Genomic DNA, 21,395 nt, shown 5'->3' with positions numbered 1-21,395 from the left:
ACTCTTAAAAATTTTCGTTGGCACACAGTTTGATATGTATACTGAATTTAAATAAGATGAAGACAATAAGACATATTTTGACAATAAATATAATTATAAATTGACATGAGGAATATGTTGATAGTTTGATTGGGATAACTATCAATAACATAATAAAAGAGTTGATTCTGTGTCTTTCGTTTAAGATTTCTCACCATATAATTCGTATGCAACACAATATAATATTGTTGAACGCGAGATGTTTCATCTTCAGATATTATTATCATTTTTGGTATCTGTAAAGGTATGTTAGCCCAGTTCGAACGTGTTTTGTAATGTATACATCAACGTCGTTGCAACATGTATTTCCATTGTTCTTCACTTAAAAAAAGTACCGAAACAATCCGTTTCTCTAAACTGAAAAGCTATGCAATAGTATAATTTTATATTATATGATATATAAATCAAATTTTGAACCTAAGTGTTAAACATTATCGCTTTTATTTTTGATTTTCAGATGTTTAACATCAATTTCAATACACTGATGACATCATATTAAGGTTTTATTTAAATAATCATCTTTTTATATTGGTTATTCCACATTCGAAGTATCAGTAGCACTACAAATAGTGTCTTTTATTCCAGCTGTCACTTAGAATTAATATCTAGGTTAGTCCTTTTGGTTGTTGTTTGTAATCGCTACACATTAATCTGCTGTTATTTATACTACGTCTGACCGAACCCCATTAATGATCTGTAAAGTTGATTTTATAGTTTCATTGTCATTGAATGAATAACTCTTACTAACTAATAAACCCAAACCCTTTCTTTTTCATATGTTTGTTAATTTAACGTCAATCTTCACTGAACTGGACGATTATTGTATTATAAATAAATCGTAATCATTGTATTGTTGTTGTTGATATATCTATTTAACAATTGAAAACAAAGCTTTTATAAAATATCTATAGTTTATTCGAAAGCCTTACGGATTGATATAAGATAGTCATATGGATTTGCACAAAATATTACTGTAAATGAACATGATTTTGCGTTCACGTTTCTTTAATAAATAAAGTTATTCTAGCCAAAACACAACTTTTATTAGAAATATTTACTTTTGCCATAAATAAGAATGAATTGTATGACCTAGCTTTATCGCACATCTTATAATATAGAATTTTGTCGCATTATCTGTTTTTAAACTTCTATCAAATAAAACTTGAGTTGAAAAATGGTTTTGTTTTTTTTTTTTCGTAAGTTTACATTAAGCAGGGAGCACTAGTGTAAATTATAAGGAATCCTGACACTTTTGAGAAATGTAGTAAATAGAGAAAGCATGGTTTTAAGATTTTACAAAAGACACAAAGAGGAAATGGGGTAGTGCACTAGTCCCGTAATCCAATAAATTTTGTTTCGTGCATATTTGATAATTCTAACACAATGTCAGGTATCTGTGTATTTTCTGAACCATGCAAACCGTGGGTTGCAAATTCCACCAGTATTGTCAACCATATGCAATCTTGAAATTTGCACAAAAAACCCACAATCGAAAAGCACCTTTTATACTAAGGACGGTGCCATTTTGGGCCTTCTGGTGACCATGACGAATACTTTTTTTATCTTTTAAAACCTTGAGGTCAGGCGGTAATGACATGATATTAATCTAAGGTTACAGGGGGGACGAGTGGGGGATCAAATTCATAATAATCATCAAACTAAAATGGGTTTTTTTAGTTTTTTTCTCTTAAATGTCATTTGATGATATATTTCAAAACATGAAATGACAAAAAATTATGCCATTGTTGAAAAGTAGGTCACGGTAATTAAGTGCCCTAATTACTAATTAAGTCACACATGAGCACCGTATTTTGTCTTAATGCGTTTCATTGTTTAACTTCTGACTGTCTTCAGGGGATGATCGTAACATTGCCTTAACTTCTGGTTGAAACTGTCTTCAGGGGATGATCGTAACATTGCCTTAACTTCTGGTTGAAACTGTCGTCAGGGAATGACCGTAACATTGTTTTAACTTCTGGGTTGAAACTGTCGTCAGGGGTCGACATTCAAGAGTCTCCTACATCCACACTATCCATTTCTTTATTTTTAATTACTCTTTCGAGATTTCTCGTCTTATTCAAATGTCTGCTAACCCTTACACAGTGATGTGACCATATTGGATATTCTTTACTCCTTGTTAATATGTTGTATATAACTTACCCAGTGTTCTATCTGGTTACCTTATTCATTAAGCAAACTTATGGCACTCTTCGGTATATTACATGACAATAACGTATTATTATGAAAAGGTATTTGAACAGAACAGGAAATATATAAACATTCACATATATATATAGTTCATAATATTGATTAATGTAGATATGGTATTAGAAAAAGATTTTAAAATTGTGTTATTAAATTATGTGATTAGCACATTTGCTTTTTATCATTGATTTTGAACAATTTTGCATTTCGGTCGGTCACCTCCCACGTTTTAGCAACCATGGTCACTAGAAACATTAGATACAGAACTACTCATGCTACCGTTTCATTTATTGGTTGACTGAACTGTTATTTTAAATTTGTATATATAATTTGATAGGAAGATGTATCAGTTTCATTCTGGAATAAAAAGAAACCCGATATGCAAACTGAATGAATGCGAGTAATTAAAAAAAAAACTCTCAAGCTTTTAAGTAATTCCTTAACAGCTAATTACATAAATATTTTGATGTAATGAAGGATTATTTCTTTACAAATAACTACCTAAGAGCTTGCCTGACATGGCGTTGCTTGACGTGATGAACCAATACAGATGAAAAATGAAGAAAAAAATAACTTTATGATATCCTCAGATAAAGAAATATTTATCATAAATCAAATGACGTTGATGTACAATCAGATCATCCATAATTCTAATGATATTCATTTGGGAAAATATGAAATAATGAAAAATATTTGTGTATATACATAAAAAAAAGTCGCCCGGTAACTAAGCCTTAAATATTTGTCAAATTAAATGAGCTATTTTAAAACCATATATTGCAAACATGCCGTCTTTTATAAAGGGACAGGAACACCTTTACGTATTGCCTGATTGGTTTATCAGATACCAAATGAATTATAGAGAAGAGCGATGCATTTGACTAGATTTCAAATTCAATACCCACAAATTACTTTCCGCACAACCCACTCTGTTTAAGCCTGTCAGTAGCGTAGCGAGGCCTAGATTGAGTTGCATGCTTGGGGGTGCAGGGTGCAGTAGCCTCCTGCTCAGAATCCAGGGGCGAAGCCCCCCAGAAGCTGACGGTTTTTTTTATTACAGCATTGTAATCATTCGGCATTCTTTAAATGCCAGTGCATATTATAAAGAGTTTAATATCACTTTTCACATTTAACAACATTACGATCAAAACTATGGAATAAAAGAAACACAACACAAAATCTTTAAGATTTCAATCTTTTTAAAACGTAGGTTCAAGGGAAGGTTGATCATGTACCATGAAACATCAAAAAGTCACGAAAAATTTTAAAGTGGTTATCTACCACATATATGCAATTCGTTAAAACCAATATACCGAGGATTACAAAGACATTCTAATCCTCGTTATATTGGTTTAAACAAATTGCAACTTTCTTGACTTTGCTGCTGCGAACTGATCAATGACAGAATCTATGTCAATCTGAGAGTCCCGATGATTATGGAGGACAGCAAGAGCAGACAGCCGTTTCGTCGTCATTGTTGTCCGGAGGTAGGTCTTGATTCGTCTCATCGAGCTGAAAGATCGTTCGGCTGATGCAGTCGAGGTCGGCATGGAGAGAAGCATACTCAAGATATTTCTTATGTTTGGGTATAGATCTCGACTTGTCCGATCCAGTATTCCGCAGAGACCTCTTGGTCGGTCCTTTAGCGGAATGGCTTCACATCTGGTTCTCCATCGCCGAATTTCCGTCCAGTAACAGATCTTGTCGGACAGATCTACTTCAAATGCACCAAACACTGAGTTGACGACATCGTCAGTGAGTTGCTGAAGATTACGTGGAAAGAGCGCCTCTGCTTTGAATCTACCTTCGCTTACCAATAGCCGTGTCTTCAGCTCTGAAATCAAGTGGTCAAGATAAACGAAGTACAGACTAACTTTCCAATATTGCCTTGAGTCGGGTATCTGATAGTTTGCACGTTGCTGCTGTAGTCCAGTTTGTCTCGGAACGCAAGGTTGAATACCGTAGTCTGCAGCTATGCTGATAGCCTGGTCAAACAGCTCATTCCAAACATCATCATCCGCTCGTTCATTCCTGAGCGTACTTATAACAGTCCTGATTTCAGTAGCGGCTTCTATGAGGTCGTAGTCTATTGACTGTAGATGGTTGGAAAGCGCAACAGTTCCGCAGAGGATGTGTTCAGTAACGACCAGCCCAATGATATACTCAAACCTCAAAATCGCTGCCAATCTTCCACCTGCGTTCTTAAACGCCTCGAAGCTACTAACAATAACAGTGAATGCAGCCTTGAACGTATGTAAGGCGTCAGCACGACTTGACCATCTCGTTTCGCACAGTGTTCTCAGTTTGGTCCGAGACTCCATTTGATCCTTGGCATTTTGGTCACCGTGCGATATCCTGCACTGTTCCCATGGTGGTCCTGGGAAGAGGAATGAACAAGGGCAAGATTTAACTGGTGTGACTTGCAATGCAAATAGCTGGCATGCGGAGCTGTTTGTCTTATAATTGCCTGTACACCGCGAAATTTTCCTGACATGTTCGATGCCCCATCATACCCCTGAGCCCTTAATTTTGCAATGTCCAGGCCAAAGTTCCGGAGAACTTGTATAATTTTAAGGGCCAAGTCCTCACCCGTAATACTCTTAACATGTATAAAACACAGAAAGTCTTCTTTCACACACATGTACGGTGACTTTTTAATTCGAAGTGTGATTGCTTTGGTGACACGAGACCCCAGTATTTCAATTAATTCGTTCTGTATATCTGGAGATGTGTACTTTAAATTGCACATTAGGGTTGGAGATGTGACCTTGGACGGCAATATCATCTGCACACACAGCATTCAAAATTGCCCAAAATTGCTCTTTTCTTCAGTGTGCCCCCTGATTGCAATATTTTGCCGGCCACACAACAATAACACCTCAATTATCCTTTTCAATATGTGTCTGTTTCTGATGACATCTGCTTTGCGCGAAGAATCGAGCTTTGATGCAATTGAGTCATCCTTTCCAGTCATTATATCAAGAAAATGATCCGCCAAAATCTGACAGCCATGATGAGGTGAGTTCTCTGCTTCATGGCGCTTGACGTAAGTGGAAAGGTTGATCCAGTCATCTACAAGAGATATGCATGGTCTCTCCTTCCCAGACTTGTCTCCAAATATGACGCAGTGCACGCAATAAACTGAATCCTTAGAGACGGAAAAGCGCATTCATGGATGTTCCTTCAACCAGGTGTAGTTGAATCTTCTCTCGCGACCATGTATTTTTCTGAAATAGAAAGACACTGGTATATATCAATCTGTTCGGCTATAACCAACGGAGTCGAAACCCATTAGAGAATAGCTTATTTCCTCATTGATACGTGGTATGTGATAAATAGAATCTTACACTAGTGACTATGTAGCATGTTGTATGAAATTTATCAAACTACACGTGTAGTTTATTACCTCGATATGACCATGCACAAGTGGCATGTAGAATTTTGAACGATTTCTATTTACATATAAATGTATATAGCCAGTCCACTAGTGTAAATCATCTATTTAAAAAATGGTTTTGAATTTGCATATATAGCACGGAAGTGGTATATATTATATCATAAACCATATATGCTTCAACAGAGGGATTCTATGTAGTTGAACTGACTTTTCTGCTGAATTCTAGTTTTAACTCGCACGTAAAGACCTTTTCAAATTACATAAAGTTTTTTTATATTTTTTTTTCCTGAATTTAAAATCAAAATTCACTATTTCTATTTTATATATTGAAATCTTAGTATTTTTTAAAAGGTGCACATAAGGAGCATTGCTTTTTTAACTGAGAAACTGTACAAGTATTAGGAAATTGTATATTGTTACAATATACATATAAGTTATACATATATTATTGTGTTTTCCTTTCCATGATCCTTAATGAATTTATATAATCATTGATACTTTTTATTATAGGTTAGTAGAAAAAAAAGTAAAAAAATATCCTTGGATAAACAGAAACAGTGTCTTAAGGTAATGTAACATAACTGCATGTCATTGAGTTGAGATTGCAGATGGCCAGACTGCTTAATCTCTTAAAGGGGTATGAATACTGTTGAAGGGGTAAATCCAAATCGCATCAGCGTGATTTTATTTACCTATATCCCCTGTATTTAGACATTTCAGAACTATTTATCCCATTATATTGTGGTGTTCCGATTAATCATCAGGGAAAACAACGAACAACAACACCGATGCTAAGGCTTTTAAAATTTCGTTCTGGCAGAACAAAATTCAAATAAACATTTAATTCAAGCGAGAGATATATTTAACCTAACATTAAAATTTTGGTATTTTCTGAAAGTTCCTAACTCGGAGGATGCAGCAAAAAAAAATAACTCAGGTATTATTTGAATAATTGGTTATTTGAAACAAAATGTAGAAGACAGGGGTATATTACATTTCAACCGCAAACATATACCGATATGAGGCACAGTACACAAAAAACAATCACGTATAAACACTATGTGTTTTTAGTGTAGCATGTGTAAGCGCATTTTGCTTCCTATTTGTAATATTTCTATAGTATTGCTCTTTTAATGATTTGTCACTGATATTTCATTGGTTTTAGAAAAGACAACTTAGAGATGCCCAACAAACTTGATATTAGGCCATAATGCTGATTATGTGCTAAGGATTTATCTAACAAAACTTTAGAGCAAAGATCATATATGCCTCTGCTGCGATGACGTATTTTTCGAGAAAGTCAATGGGGCTTACCATAGTGAAAATTATTTTTTTCAAATTTGTTCAAATGTCAGCTTTCTACAACATTTCTTTCTAGTCCAAAACTATCGAAATGACTGTGATTGTGAACATTTTGAGCAATACTACAATATCGATGAAAAGATATTAGTTATATACACTTGTAACGCGTCTCTGTTGGTTGGCGATTTATTTCTTTGCGATGTATACATGTATCAAGGCCGGCCATATATAATTTACAGTTATTTTGGAATAGATTCTACTATTTAAATGGGGAAAGAGCGGCCAGACCGTGCTTGAACCCGGGACCATCTGATCGCTAAAACTCGCATTTGCGAATAATCAATACCTTTGTGGAAATGGAAAGCTGAGCCACTGCTCCCAGGACTCCGAAAAAACTTTCTTCTTTACTTGATCACTTTCTACTTTACATATACCTAGATCAACACCGGGTCCTTCTGTCAGATCATGATGTTGGAGTTTGACTGGGTCTGACCTGTGTTTGACGAAGACGCGACGGCGTCAACATTACGTATATTTTTCGGAACACTTTTCGATCTTTTTCGACATCTCGAAATTTTAGCACTTTTCAACTTCCGACGGGAAGTGTGTCTGGTATTATAAAATTAAACTGGCAGCCTTGGAAGTTCCGGAACATTTCAACGCAAAATATAAAACAAATCGCGAAAAGTGAACCAGACAAATTATCAAATAAATAGATAAATAAACGAGAAAAAAAAAGTTATCTACGCCGCTGCCTGTCTATGTCAGTACGATACAGCGTCAATGACTGTGACTCGGGTTGCCTGGGGACCAGGGGGCGATGTCTATTAGTGACTTCCGCCATCATCTTACTAGGGACGTATAACCTCCAGAGACGTAAAACTTGTACATGTGTTCTGAAGCATAATGATAGATAAAATTTAGTTTGCAATTTTAGGTGGTGAGCAAAACCAAATAGCGAAAATGATACTGAAATATTGATACAGATTCGCAGCTGTTGTCGTCAGTGTATAACGTAATGGTATAGTCTAGGCATCACTATGGTACTTAAATTTATGGATCTGTAGAAATAGAAGATAACAAAAAGGCTGTTACTTTCAGTTAAAGCAGTTGCATCAAAAAATCATCTAAAACGTATTTACTTTGCATCTCGTTTCCAGAGATGGCATCATGGAAATTGACCATTTTGGATTTTGTGTCGACCCTGAACAAGCATGTGATCATTTCCGTACATGAAGTAATGAATAGATCTTGTTCTTTCCAACCTCGATAACGTTGTACAAGAATGTCCCTCCCAGTCTTTCCTTGTAACCATAGTAATCCAGGATATATGTACATTGTTAATATAAGAAGAGTGATTTATGCAACTATAGTAAAAAGGTAGCAACCGAATACACCACGAGTCCTACTCTATTCATTTTGTATCAAGAATATAATTATTCCGTTCAACTTCTATCAAGAGATAATTTATACCATGTATTCCTTTAGTCCTCATCGTCTGTTGAACTTTAAATGTTACAGTATAAGCCTTAAACCCATTTGTACGTAACGTATGATTTATGGAATATATATTTGTCTTAGATTTTCCTGTCTAATGCGTTGGACATCATCAATTAAGTGAAAGTAAACTTGATCGGAATACGGAATTTGGTTTAGCTTTAAATAAAGTGACTGTTTAACTAATACCATGGGGATTTGTTGACAAAATATTACGATAAAACATTGATATAGCTATGTCATAACCCGATAAAACGAAATGTTTAAACATGTTTTGCATATCGCTTCACTAGAATCAAAACAAATAGCAACAGGTCGAGATATCAGTGAGTCTGCGTTTCATAAACTGCTATATAAACATTTGCTACTTACATTGTGGAAGGAAAGTTATCTGTGAAATATCCTGGGCTTATGTTTATGTTTGTTATAATATTACATTGAAATGACTATTACCTTAGATTTCAACATCGAGAAATGAAGAATTCGGCTTATGAATAATAACCTATATCCACAATAAAGCGATACACGCGCCTATAACGTCAAATTTGTTGTTTTTGTACCTATTTTCGGCATCGGGACATTGTTTATCCTAGCTATTGTTTATAAACATGTTCACGCTCGGTTTATCACGAAGAAAGCCGAGTGGCTCCCATGGCTTGTCACTTGACAAAGTCATGTACTTCCGCCGCCGAGACAAAATGGATTACGAGGGAAGTGTAAACAAACGCACATGTCTTATGTATGACACTTGCTTTTGCGCCTTCCTAATAATTCTTGTTTGCAGTAAATGATTCTGAAGTGTTATAATATATAATTTCTAACAATCAATCTCGGTAATTCGTTTTGTTTTGGCGTGCGAGAATTTTCGTTGTCAATCGCGGGCGCTATACTAGTTGGGCCCCAAATGGGTTAATTACAATCGGAAAAGAAAAAATTCATTGTGAAGAAATGCACAGGAATTGATACTTTATCTGTACACACTAATATATATTTTTACCATTCAACATGTGTCTATGTGTTTATTATTAAAGTTATGCTTATCATCACGGTCGTTATTATCACAGCTCTCTATTTCATCATCCAATATGATAAACAACACAAAATACTAAAATGTGTTTCACGGCGACAGAGGCATCGCGACTGATTTATTAAACAAACATGTAAATCATGTAAATCATACACTAATCTGTTACAAATACACAATATACAATGTATATATATATATGTCACTCCTTTCATGAATAACTATTACATTTTACCGCAACAGAAACCCCGCACAGATGAACTTCTTTTACATTTTACCGCAAAAAAATTAAAAAAATCTCCACCTCCGTGCGCCCCTACCTGTGCCGCCTGAATGACACGTACAGGTAACACGCGACAGTACGGCCCTAGTCTTGATTTGCACGTGCAAATCATAAACATAGCGCCCCCTATTGGCGACTCATACCACAGATAAAATAATTTCATCCTAATTCCAACTCGTCAAACGGTTGAAATTATGTTAACACCATTACCGTCTTAATTTTACATTTTGAACAAATATCTCCAATTGGGCCCCACCTTGCAGTCAACAACCAACACATGTTGTCGATAGTAAATTCAGGCGAATAACACGACTATTTTCATTCAACATTTATCAGATAACACTTATATGAGTGTTGTTCATAACATATCCATGCGTCAAACACTGGATATTGGATCATAATTAATGACAGACGGATACGTTATAATTATAGGGCTAACGTTAAGCTAACCAGTCAAGCAGCAGCTTCGCAAAGTCAGAATCTGTATTCAGTCCAAGATCCTCCTTCATCTTTCGCCATCTATCGATATCCTGTCTAAGATAAATTCTTGCCTGTCCTCTTGTCTGTCTGACTCCTTTCTGGCACTTTCTCTAAGGTAACTTTTAGGTCCCAGACGCCCTTTCGTGTTTGCGTCCGCCATTTTTATTCTTTCTATGCTTATACGCATGAGCAGTTTCAGGGTTACGAGCGTTAATGTATCAATTAGATCAAGACGCACTGTTTACATTCCTTATTTCTTTAGGTATCAATAAAAAATGATTGCAGTGACTTTTGATTTTAGTAATTAACAGAAAGTCTTCGTTTTTTAACATACTATTGAAAAATAGAACGTTTTATATCATTTTCTCGAAGTGTTTTTTGGCTAAACGTACTCAGCCTTCTCATTGGCTGAAATATCGAAAAGAGTTAGAACTCTTTAGCATCAATTTTCTGCCTAAATAATGCCACGATATTTCAAATCGCTATTTTAAAAGCATCCACAATTAGTTTATTTTTTTTAATAACAATACAATTACTATATTGTTAAAACAGAAGAACAGTGTGGTTGAACTATTGATAAATTTTGAACAATATATCTTACGGAATTTGCTCACGGACATCCCCGACCTCTGCTGCTGAAGAAGATCGAACTGATGTGATTCTGATCGCCTGCTGAATATTCCTAGAAAACAACCATATTTACCGTAAGTCAGGAAAAATATGGTTTCTTGTATCTTCAAAGTTTATTGTAACTGCATGACTTGATTTACAGTGTATTTACTGTATGGCGTGGCTTATGAATCCTTCTCGACGTGACGTAAGCGTACAGAACACTGTACGTGCGAGTTGGCGCCATGGTAAGAAGCTAGTCTAGGGGCTTGGTTTGAATTATCAACTAACAGCACTTATAGACAAACAAAACTTACAAAGAGAACATAAATTTTGCTTTAATCCTTGTCGTTGTAGCGAGATCGTCTTAATATATAACATCACTTTACCTCATTAGACGTCACAAAATCGGACTGTTCGTCCCACGCGCACACCCGCCGATATGACACTTTTTCAAGTTTTTCACACCCACCGCCATGACACATCTTCAAGTTTTTGAAGATAAAAAGTTTGCGCTTCGTAGGCAAGGTACATTTGGTGCTCATGATTTATGAATGATTTATTTTTAATACTGTACTGATCATGATGTTGACTTTGTTATAACTTTTTTTTTTTTTGTCTTGCAGTTTTATTTGATGAAGGTTGATTGTGCTGATTTCTCAAGATTTGTTAATGTGTATCAAAGTTCTTTGAAATAAATATATTCCTTCAAATAAAGTGCGTATAAAAAACCCCAAAATATTAACATGTTTATAATTATTAATTAACTAGAACGAAATATTTCCATATTTATTCATTTTGCGTGTCATGGTGACATTATCTAATGCATTGGATATCAGAAAAAGTAGTAGCTATAGTGAAAATATTGTAAATTTTGTATATATACGGAAGTCTGGTTTAATCTCATAGAACTATGTCTTTATAGATATAATTACTGGAAGAAAAGTCTTACCATGATACTTCAAGGAAAATAGGCATGTAAATACATTTAATGTAATTACTTGCACTTTTATCTATCTGAAATGCTGTGTACACCTTATCTTCTTTCCTCAACTACAACTACTGTAATTATAATAAGTAAGGACTATTACTTTGCAATACACTTAAAATAAAGAAATAAGTATATAAAATAAAGTCCCTTCGGTTTGTCTAAATCCCCATATTGATAGGATAGTAATTGCAACATCTTGGGTCTTTAGTCAACTTCATTATAGAGATATCTATCATTTGGCTTGTTAGCGATAGATATATGGTTGTGCGTATTTTGTTATTTTATTATTATTAATTTTTTTTACCTATTTTGATTTGTTCACATGATTGTCGTCAAATTTGAAATAAGAATTAAAGAAGATATAAAATCGCTTAAAATTAAGAAAAATAGCCTCTGGTTTTCTTATTTTAGTAATATTTGCACTCCAAAGTGTAGAAGTATGGGGAAAGTAATATAGCTTTGCGGTTATTTGTGAGCATTTTTCAATACATTTAGCCTCTCAGTACTTTCAGTACTTTGATTTAAGTATTATTCTACAATATGTGTAGGCATATTTCATACTATACACATCATATATACATGTGATGGAAACTTTCAGTGATCAACTCTAAACATATCACAAGATTGTTTTTAAATATAATAAAAGAGGAGCTGAAAGTGCATTAAAATTCAGGCGGATCTTTCATTGAACACAGGGATTACCATGGTTTCATACCAGTAATTTAATTGCAGCTTTCGGTATTTAAAAAAAAAAATTAAATGGTTATAACATTGGAATATTTCAAAAGTAGTGAGGTTGTGCATTGGGTTGATCACCCAGCTGTTCCATTATTCTGTTTCTTGTCAAATATGACGATTGAAATGTGAAATGAACAGAATAATCGTTGCGTTTTTTATTAACTCGTTCTACAATTCTATAATGTAAACATATTTCTTGAATGGATCTTTTTTCCTGTTCATAGCGAAATGAAAAGCAGCAGTTATCTACATATCTTCTAAGTCAACATGGGATATATATTTAGCTACTGTTTTTCACTGCCGCATAAAAATGAAGAAACACTTCATTTTATATCTATATTTCTGTACTTGGTAATTTCTATTTACAAGTTGAAGGTGTTTTGCGCTTTATAATTTCCTTGTAAATTTTAACATAAGGATATATATATGTACGGATAGGGATGGCAATTTATTAAAAGGTTTTTCGACAGTATATGTACTTGTTATTTAATCTAACGACACAGCATTATACATACTGCCTATGGTTCCTATATAGTGAACACGAGGAACAATAATCAATGTCATTGCTATTACTGTTGTTTAAACATTGTTTATCCTAAGTTCCGTGTCATTACCTTGGTGATGACAATTTTTATCCTCTGCAAAAGCAAACGTACATATCAGGTTCAGGTTGGAGATATTAATATTTGACAAGGTATCATTTCAATGTTTTTGTTTTAAATTGAAAACCGAATATTGTAAATTTGTCTATCGTCAGTTATACCCAATGAATCAACTACACTGTTTGTCAGTGTGCAGAAATCAGTTAAATGTGACACGGCATCATGGTCAATAATGCTCTCGGTTCCAGTACGTATCAATACCTAGTTTTACAACGGAGCGTAATTCAGTTTTTTTTTTTTTTTTTTTTTGCATTTTTAAAATCATCTTTAAATTTTATCACTTATATAACCTTTATCACATCACTAAAGACATTTATTCATTTGGTCGCTAGTTTCTAATTTGCCTTTATTTTTAGGCTAAACGTACTCAGTACGTATAGTCTATTGCGACGGCCTTTCAGACAAAATTTACTGATCCTGTCCCTCTCATTGGCTGAAATATCGAAAAGAGTTAGAACTCTCTAGCAGCAATTTTCTGCGTAAATAATGCCGCGATATTTCAAATCGCTATTTTAAAAGCATCCACAATTAGTTTTTTTCAGATAACAATACGATTACTATATTTCTTCTATAGTATGCAGATTTTAAACTATTAAACATACCTTTAGCATTTTATTTTGATTTTTGACGCTCCTTACCTAACCCTAACGGCTTGTGTTTCTCAAAAAGCTATAAAATTGACCAATCTGTGCTGGATGGTTGTACCCTTTGCCCTACTTTCGCTAGACGACAGGAGGCTGAGCGTTTGTATGTTGTTTGTAGGTAGCCACCAGTTACTACAAGGTGCGGTGTCAACTTATAACTTATAATGTATTATAATTCTTAATTATGATGGATTTGTTTTTCATGGTTACTATGACACTACAAAGTTTTAATGAAAAATATGAAACTAGGAAAAACAAGAAACATTTGTATGAAAGTTATTTTTTTTCACTTTAGTCATTAGGACTTTGAAAACCACAAATATTGAAACATTATAACAACAGGATCATAATCCGAACACAAAGTGCAACTTTGCATATGGATATAGATTTTTTCCCGATTATGTCATATGGTATATATACAACTTCCCCATCATTTTCATAAAAACGCACCTCACGAAACCCTGTGATTTGTCCTGATTTCTAGCAGGTCTTAATTTCATTTTCACGTAAGTTAAGTTGCTGTTTATTCTCCAACTATTATCTGACACGTGTGATATATGAAAGAAATAGAATCCTGTTAGTGAATTAAATATGTGTTGTGTTGATCGTTTCAATAAAAACAGGTATTTATAGTTATTTAATATCCAATGATTTTCATATTGCCGATGCTCAATGCGTTCGTTTGATATGATATCGAAATAGAATCGTGTTAATGAATTACAGGTGTGTAGTCGAGCAAGCTTCGATACAGGAAGTACAAAGTGGTTTCAATATCCAATAATTATCATAGCAGGCCTTCATATACAATCAGTATTATTAACACTCTCGCTTGTTATTCTAAACCTAAGTATTTCAGTAGTCTATTGAGGAACATCAAATCACTTGTTTATAATCAAATTCCAGCGATTGTCTACAGCATGAATATTGCTTGATCAATCAACTTTAATTTCGCGTATATTACAATGGACCTTAAGTAGCATTCTTGTTAACCCAAGGTTTAATATGTTGTCGAGAACATTATTTTGAATCTGGCAGTAAGTAGATTGTTGTGTAAATAGTAATGATTTGGGTGATATTTGCGAATTTCTAGGTTATTTGATTTCAGACTTGTGTAAGTCTAAGAACCTTGAAAGATGTGACCTTAAACATGAAAAGAATGCGCCTTTAAGGATGGAAACAACTGATTTGATGTGAACGCCACTTACATTAATTCATCATCATCATCATCATCATCATCATCATAAACATTAACATAAATAACTCTCCATACGAACCTTCCACACACATGTACACTCACCTACATACACAAGCCCACAGAGAGAGAGAGAGAGAGAGAGAGAGAGAGAGAGAGAGAGAGAGAGAGAGAGAGAGAGAGAGAGAGAGAGGGGGGGGGGAGAGATAGAGAGACAGACAGAGAGAAAGAGAGAGAGACAGGGGGGGAGAGGGAGAGAGAGACAGAGAGATAGAGAGAGAGACAGAGAGAGAAAGAGAGAGATGTGTATGTTTGTGTGTGTGTTTGAGGGTGATGGTATGTGTGTGTTTGGGTGTGTGTGTGTGTGTGTGTGTGTGTGGTGTGGTTGTGTGTGTATATGTATGTGTGTGTGTTGGGGGGGGGGGGGGGGGAGGCGGGGGGTGAGGGAGAGGGAGGAGGTGTATATCACTTCCTTTGTATAAATCTGCTCCTTCTCCATACAAGCGGAACAGGTTTTACATGTCTAAACTCACAACTTGTCAATGTCTATGCTTCTATGATAATTAGATACTAGTGAGTGTGAAAATCTCTTTTGTAGTTTTACTGGTCAGTTAGACGCGTATAAATGCAAATATTTCAATTCTGAAGTATTCAAAATGGGGCCTTTCAAATTTTGGAAATGATAAAATCACAAAAAATGAAATTCACGAATAGTTCAGAAAGTACATTGTGAGTATTTTCATCAAAATTGCACAGCGCAAAAATACGATATAAGCATTAAGTGTTCGTAGTCTTTAAAAAATAGCCCAACCCATCAAGGCTTTGTCATTTTGCAGCATTAAAAATAATGTAGGGGGAGTACCTTTACTTTAACTATATATATATATATGATCATGTATCTCTATATAAGGTACACCTGTATATATCGTTGACAAGAAAAAAATGACGTCAAACCAATACAAAGATCAATATCAGAATCTTTAAATTTAATTATGTACATGTCATTCTAACCCAACGGTTTGTATATAGAACTTCTTATACAGAGCGTAGACTCAGTATTGTGTGAAAAGTCAATTTCATCTTCTCTTTTTCTGTCTCTTTGTAAGTTAGTCTCTCAAAGCTCTTCAATTTTAGCTCACCAGGTCCGAAGGACGATTGAGTTTATATCATGACGCAGCGTCAGACATCAATCCTGCGTTTACTATCCGTTTTTTTTTTCACCCTTATCGCTCGCTACTAGTAATGAACGAATAAGCAGATTTTCGAAGAAATTAATTCAGAATCATCATGGGTGAAGGAGATTTAATTTTGTATTATACCACTGGATCAGAACAATAGCCCGACACCAAACACCCTCAAAGAGAAGCGAATTCTTTGGAAGCCTTCTTCTTCAATAGGAATGCCTGCATTCTGTTCTAATTTAGTCTGGAGAATCATTGGGTAAAGAAAAATCCGTTTTGTATAAACAGTGCGTTTCAACCCCCTGATTCGGGAGATGTGGAACATATGAGGAGAAATCGATTAAATTATCTAAACTTCTTCTGTAGGATTCTGTCCCAATTCGGTCTGAAGCATCTTTGTGTGAAGTGGAATCAATTTTGTGTAAATGGTGTGACGCAATCGGGAAATAGTACGCATTTACTAACATCCGTCCGTCATCTTCTATAGAAATGTCTGCGTCCTCTTTACATTAGGTCTGAGTGATTCCATTTTGTACACACAGGACATCTTATGTAGAGCAAATGACAGATGGGCGGGGCTTTTTTAATAATTGTTCTTGAGTTTAGCTGAAACCATTTCAGGGAACTAAACCAGGTGACTGATACCGGCCATGATAGACCCGGTCTTTTAACATCTGAAATCAAACAAGTGTAAAATGGTGTTTCTACATATGTGTTATCTGGTCTGGTCAGCGAGATGTGAGGTTAGTAACACATTATGTACAATACGCATCTGGTAGCTGGTGACATCATACCGAACAACATACGGGAGGCCCCTTCTATTTATAACCAGTGTCATTTTAGACGACGTCTCTTTGCAGTCTGGTGGTAGTTCATACCGAACAATATACGGGAGGCACCTCTAGTCAACAACCAGTGTCATTTTAGACGGGGTCTCCTTGCAGTACCTGGTGACATCATACCGAACAATATACGGGAGGCCCATTCCAGTCAATAACCAATGTCATTTTAGACGGGTCTCCTTGCAGTAGCTGGTGACATCATACCGAACAATATACTGGAGGCCAATTCCGGTCAATAACCAGTGTCATATTAGACGGGGTCTCCTTGCAGTACCTGGTGGTTCATACCGAACAACATACGGGAGGACCCTCCAGTCAATAACCAGTGTCATTTTAGACGGGGTCTCCTTGCAGTACTTGGTGGTTCATACCGAGCAATATACGGGAGGCACCTCTAGTCAATAACCAGTGTCATTTTAGACGGGGTCTCCTTGCAGTACCTGGTGACATCATACCGAACAATATACGAAGGCCCCTCCAGTCAATAACCAGTGTCATTTTAGACGGGGTCTCCTTGCAGTACTTGGTGGTTCATACCGAGCAATATACGGGAGGCACCTCTAGTCAATAACTAGTGTCATTTTAGACGGGGTCTACTTGCAGTACCTGGTGACATCATACTGAACAATATACGGGAGGTCCATTCCGGTCAATAACCAGTGTCATTTTAGATGGGGTCTCCTTGCAGTAGCTGGTGACATCATACCGAACAATATACGGGAGGCCCATTCCAGTCAATAACCAATGTCATTTTAGACGGGGTCTCCTTGCAGTAGCTGGTGACATCATACCGAACAATATACGGGAGACCCATTCCGGTCAATAACCAGTGTCATTTTAGACGGGGTCTCCTTGCAGTAGCTGGTGACATCGTACCGAACAATATACGGGAGGCACCTCTAGTCAATAACCAGTGTCATTTTAGACGGGTCTCCTTGCAGTACCTGGTGACATCTTACCGAACAATATACGGAAGGCCCCTCCAGTCAATAACCAGTGTCATTTAGAGACAGATTGTACAAACAGACAGCATGTACAAACTGAAAACATGTACAAAAAGAAAACATTTACAAACAGACAATATGTACAAACAGACAACCAGTACAAGCAGACAACATGTACAAACAGACAGCATGTACAAACAGACAATATTTACATATACTGTGGATTCATTTTATTTCGTGGGGGTCCAATTTTCGTTGTTTTCGTGGATGAGCAAATCCACGAATTTAAAAACACAACGAAATATGAACTACTTACTAAAGTAATTTTTAAATTTGACCAAGTAATCTTTGCCGACACCGGAAACGTCCACCGGTAATGACAGAAGCCCCGTAATTAGTCGGGAGTCAGTCTGAGGCTCGACATGGATACGCTAAATTGGTAACGATATATAATTATATATTATTAAACATAACAAAGGGTAAGTACCCATTGTGATGCTAAGTATGATGGGATCGCAGTCGTTAGCGACACTGTGGACACTAGGCTTGATCGGACCATCCTGTCGATTGAAGATTGGATCCGTGTCTATCCGACTACAGGTTCACAATAATTATTAATAATGCAGATCTTGTTTACACACCTGTTTACACACATGGTCAGACAATGATGCGGTACAAACAGCACACAATGTTTATCCACTGAAAACAATTGTTTCTGACATTGATTACACGCCAGGATATATACATTTGTGGTTTGATATTAATGCGACAGCGTTATAAAAACACAGCATGTATTCTTGTCATTAGTGTTAATTCCTGTGAACATAGCCTTAATACAAACAGAAAAAAATTCGACTGGAAGCAAAAAGAGAAAATTCTAACGTTTTTATTTTTTTCCCAATAATCCACGAATTTATGAGTCCACGACATAATTTGTAGAAACAACATGTATAAACAGTTAGCATGTACAAACAGACAACATGTACATACAGACAACGTGTACAAACAGACAACATGTACAAACAGACAGCATGTACAAACAGACAACATTTTCAATCAGACAACATGTACTAACAGACAACCTGTGCAAACTGACAACATTTACAAACAGACAACATGTACAAACAGTCAACCTGTACATAAAGATATCATGTACAAACAGACAGCATGTACAAACAGACAGAATGTACATACAGACAACCTAAACAAACAAACAACTTGTACAAACAGACAACATGTATCAATAGACATCATGTACAAACAGACATCATGTAGAAGCACACAGCATGTACAAACAGACAACATGTACAAACAGACAACATGTACAAACAGACAGCCTGTACAAACAGACAACATGTAAAAACAGACAACCTATAAAAACAGAAAACCTGTACAAACAAACAGCATGTACAAACAGACAACATGAACACACAGACAACATGTACAAACAGACAACCTGTACAAACAGAAAACATGTTCAAACAGACAACCTGTGCAAACTGACAACATGTACAAGCAGACAACATGTAGAAACAGACAACTTGTACAAAGAGTACAAAGAGACAACATGTATAAATAGACAGCATATACAAACAGATAACATTTACAAACAGACAACCTGTACAAACGACAACATGTAACAACAGACAACCTATAAAAACAGAAACCCTGTACAAACAGACAACATTTACAAACAGACAACATGTAGAAACAGACTACCTTTACAAACAGACAAAATGTGCAAACAGACAACCCGTACAATCAGACAACCTATACATACTGACAACACGTACAAACAGATATTTTGTATAAACAGATAACCTGAACAAACAGACAACATGTATAACCAGATAACATGTACAAACAGACAACATGTATTAACAAACAACATATAAAAACAGACAACATTTACAACCAGTCAACCTGTACATATCGAGAACATGTACAAACAGGCAGTATGTACAAAAAGACAACATGTTCAAACAGACAACATGTACAAACAGTCAACCTGTACATAAAGACATCGGGTACAAACAGACAACATGTACACACAGACAACATGTTAAAACAGACAACATGTACAAACAGACAACATGTTCAAACGGATGGCTTGTACAAACAGACAACATGTATAAAGAAACAACATATAAAAACAGACACCATTTACAACCAGTCAACCTGTACATACCGAGAACATGTACAAACAGACAACCTGTACAAATAGACAACATGTTCACACAGACAACATGTACAAACAGTCAACCTGTACATAAAGACATCATGCACAAACAGACAGCATGTACAAACAGACAATATTTTCAGACAGACAACATGTACTAACAGACAACCTGTGCAAACTGACAACATGTACAAGCAGACAACATGTAGAAACAGACAACTTGTACAAAGAGACAACGTATAAATAGACAGCATATACAAACAGATAACATTTACAAACAGACAACCTGTACAAACGACAACATGTAACAACAGACAACCTATAAAAACAGAAAACCTGTACAAACAGACAACATGTACAAACAGACAACATGTAGAAACAGACTACCTTTACAAACAGACAAAATGTGCAAACAGACAACCCGTACAATCAGACAACCTATACATACTGACAACACGTACAAACAGATATTATGTATAAACAGATAACCTGAACAAACAGACAACATGTATTAACAAACAACATATAAAAACAGACAACATTTACAACCAGTCAACCTGTACATATCGAGAACATGTACAAACAGGCAGTATGTACAAAAAGACAACATGTTCAAACAGACAACATGTTAAAACAGACAACATGTACAAACAGACAACATGTTCAAACGGATGGCTTGTACAAACAGACAAAATGTACAAACAGACAACCTATGCAAACAAACAACATATTCAAAAAGACAACATGTAAAAACAGTCAACCTGTACATAAAGATATCATGTACAAACAGACAGCATGTACAAACAGACAACATGAACACACAGACAACATGTACAAACAGACAACCTGTACAAACAGACAACATGTTCAAACAGACAACCTGTGCAAACTGACAACATGTACAAGCAGACAACATGTAGAAACAGACTACCTTTACAAACAGACAAAATGTGCAAACAGACAACCCGTACAATCAGACAACCTATACATACTGACAACACGTACAAACAGATATTTTGTATAAACAGATAACCTGAACAAACAGACAACATGTATAACCAGATAACATGTACAAACAGACAACATGTATTAACAAACAACATATAAAAACAGACAACATTTACAACCAGTCAACCTGTACATATCGAGAACATGTACAAACAGGCAGTATGTACAAAAAGACAAC

The 21,395-nt window shown here is 35.5% G+C and overlaps 1 protein-coding gene across 1 annotated transcript; it reads right to left on the bottom strand.

Moving 5' to 3' along the window:
• Window positions 1–3,596: 3,596 nt before the first annotated feature.
• Window positions 3,597–10,387, bottom strand: LOC132559864 (zinc finger MYM-type protein 1-like). Its single transcript, XM_060224494.1, has 3 exons — window positions 10,299–10,387; window positions 8,086–8,147; window positions 3,597–4,621 (listed from the first exon to the last, which is right to left on the bottom strand). Exons 1-3 carry the CDS (start codon window positions 10,385–10,387, stop codon window positions 3,597–3,599), a joined length of 1,176 nt encoding a protein of 391 aa, XP_060080477.1.
• Window positions 10,388–21,395: the final 11,008 nt, after the last annotated feature.

This window comes from Ylistrum balloti, unplaced genomic scaffold, assembly GCF_031769215.1.
Source record: "Ylistrum balloti isolate Yb309-2 unplaced genomic scaffold, AGI_CSIRO_Ybal_v1 Utg370984, whole genome shotgun sequence".
Taxonomy (NCBI): Eukaryota; Metazoa; Mollusca; class Bivalvia; order Pectinida; family Pectinidae; genus Ylistrum; species Ylistrum balloti.
Note: the sequence above shows the minus strand (reverse complement) of the source record. Positions and strands in the feature narration are given on the sequence as shown.

Excerpts from the sequence above, each read along its gene's own strand:
- LOC132559864 (XM_060224494.1), bottom strand. The coding sequence starts at position 10,387 with ATGGCGGACGCAAACACGAAAGGGCGTCTGGGACCTAAAAGTTACCTT. Across the intron at positions 8,148-10,298 it reads TCAGACAGACAAGAGGACAG|GGTCGACACAAAATCCAAAA; the intron begins GCAAGAATTTAT and ends ATGCTTGTTCAG. Across the intron at positions 4,622-8,085 it reads CTCTGGAAACGAGATGCAAA|GACCACCATGGGAACAGTGC; the intron begins GTAAATACGTTT and ends TCCTCTTCCCAG.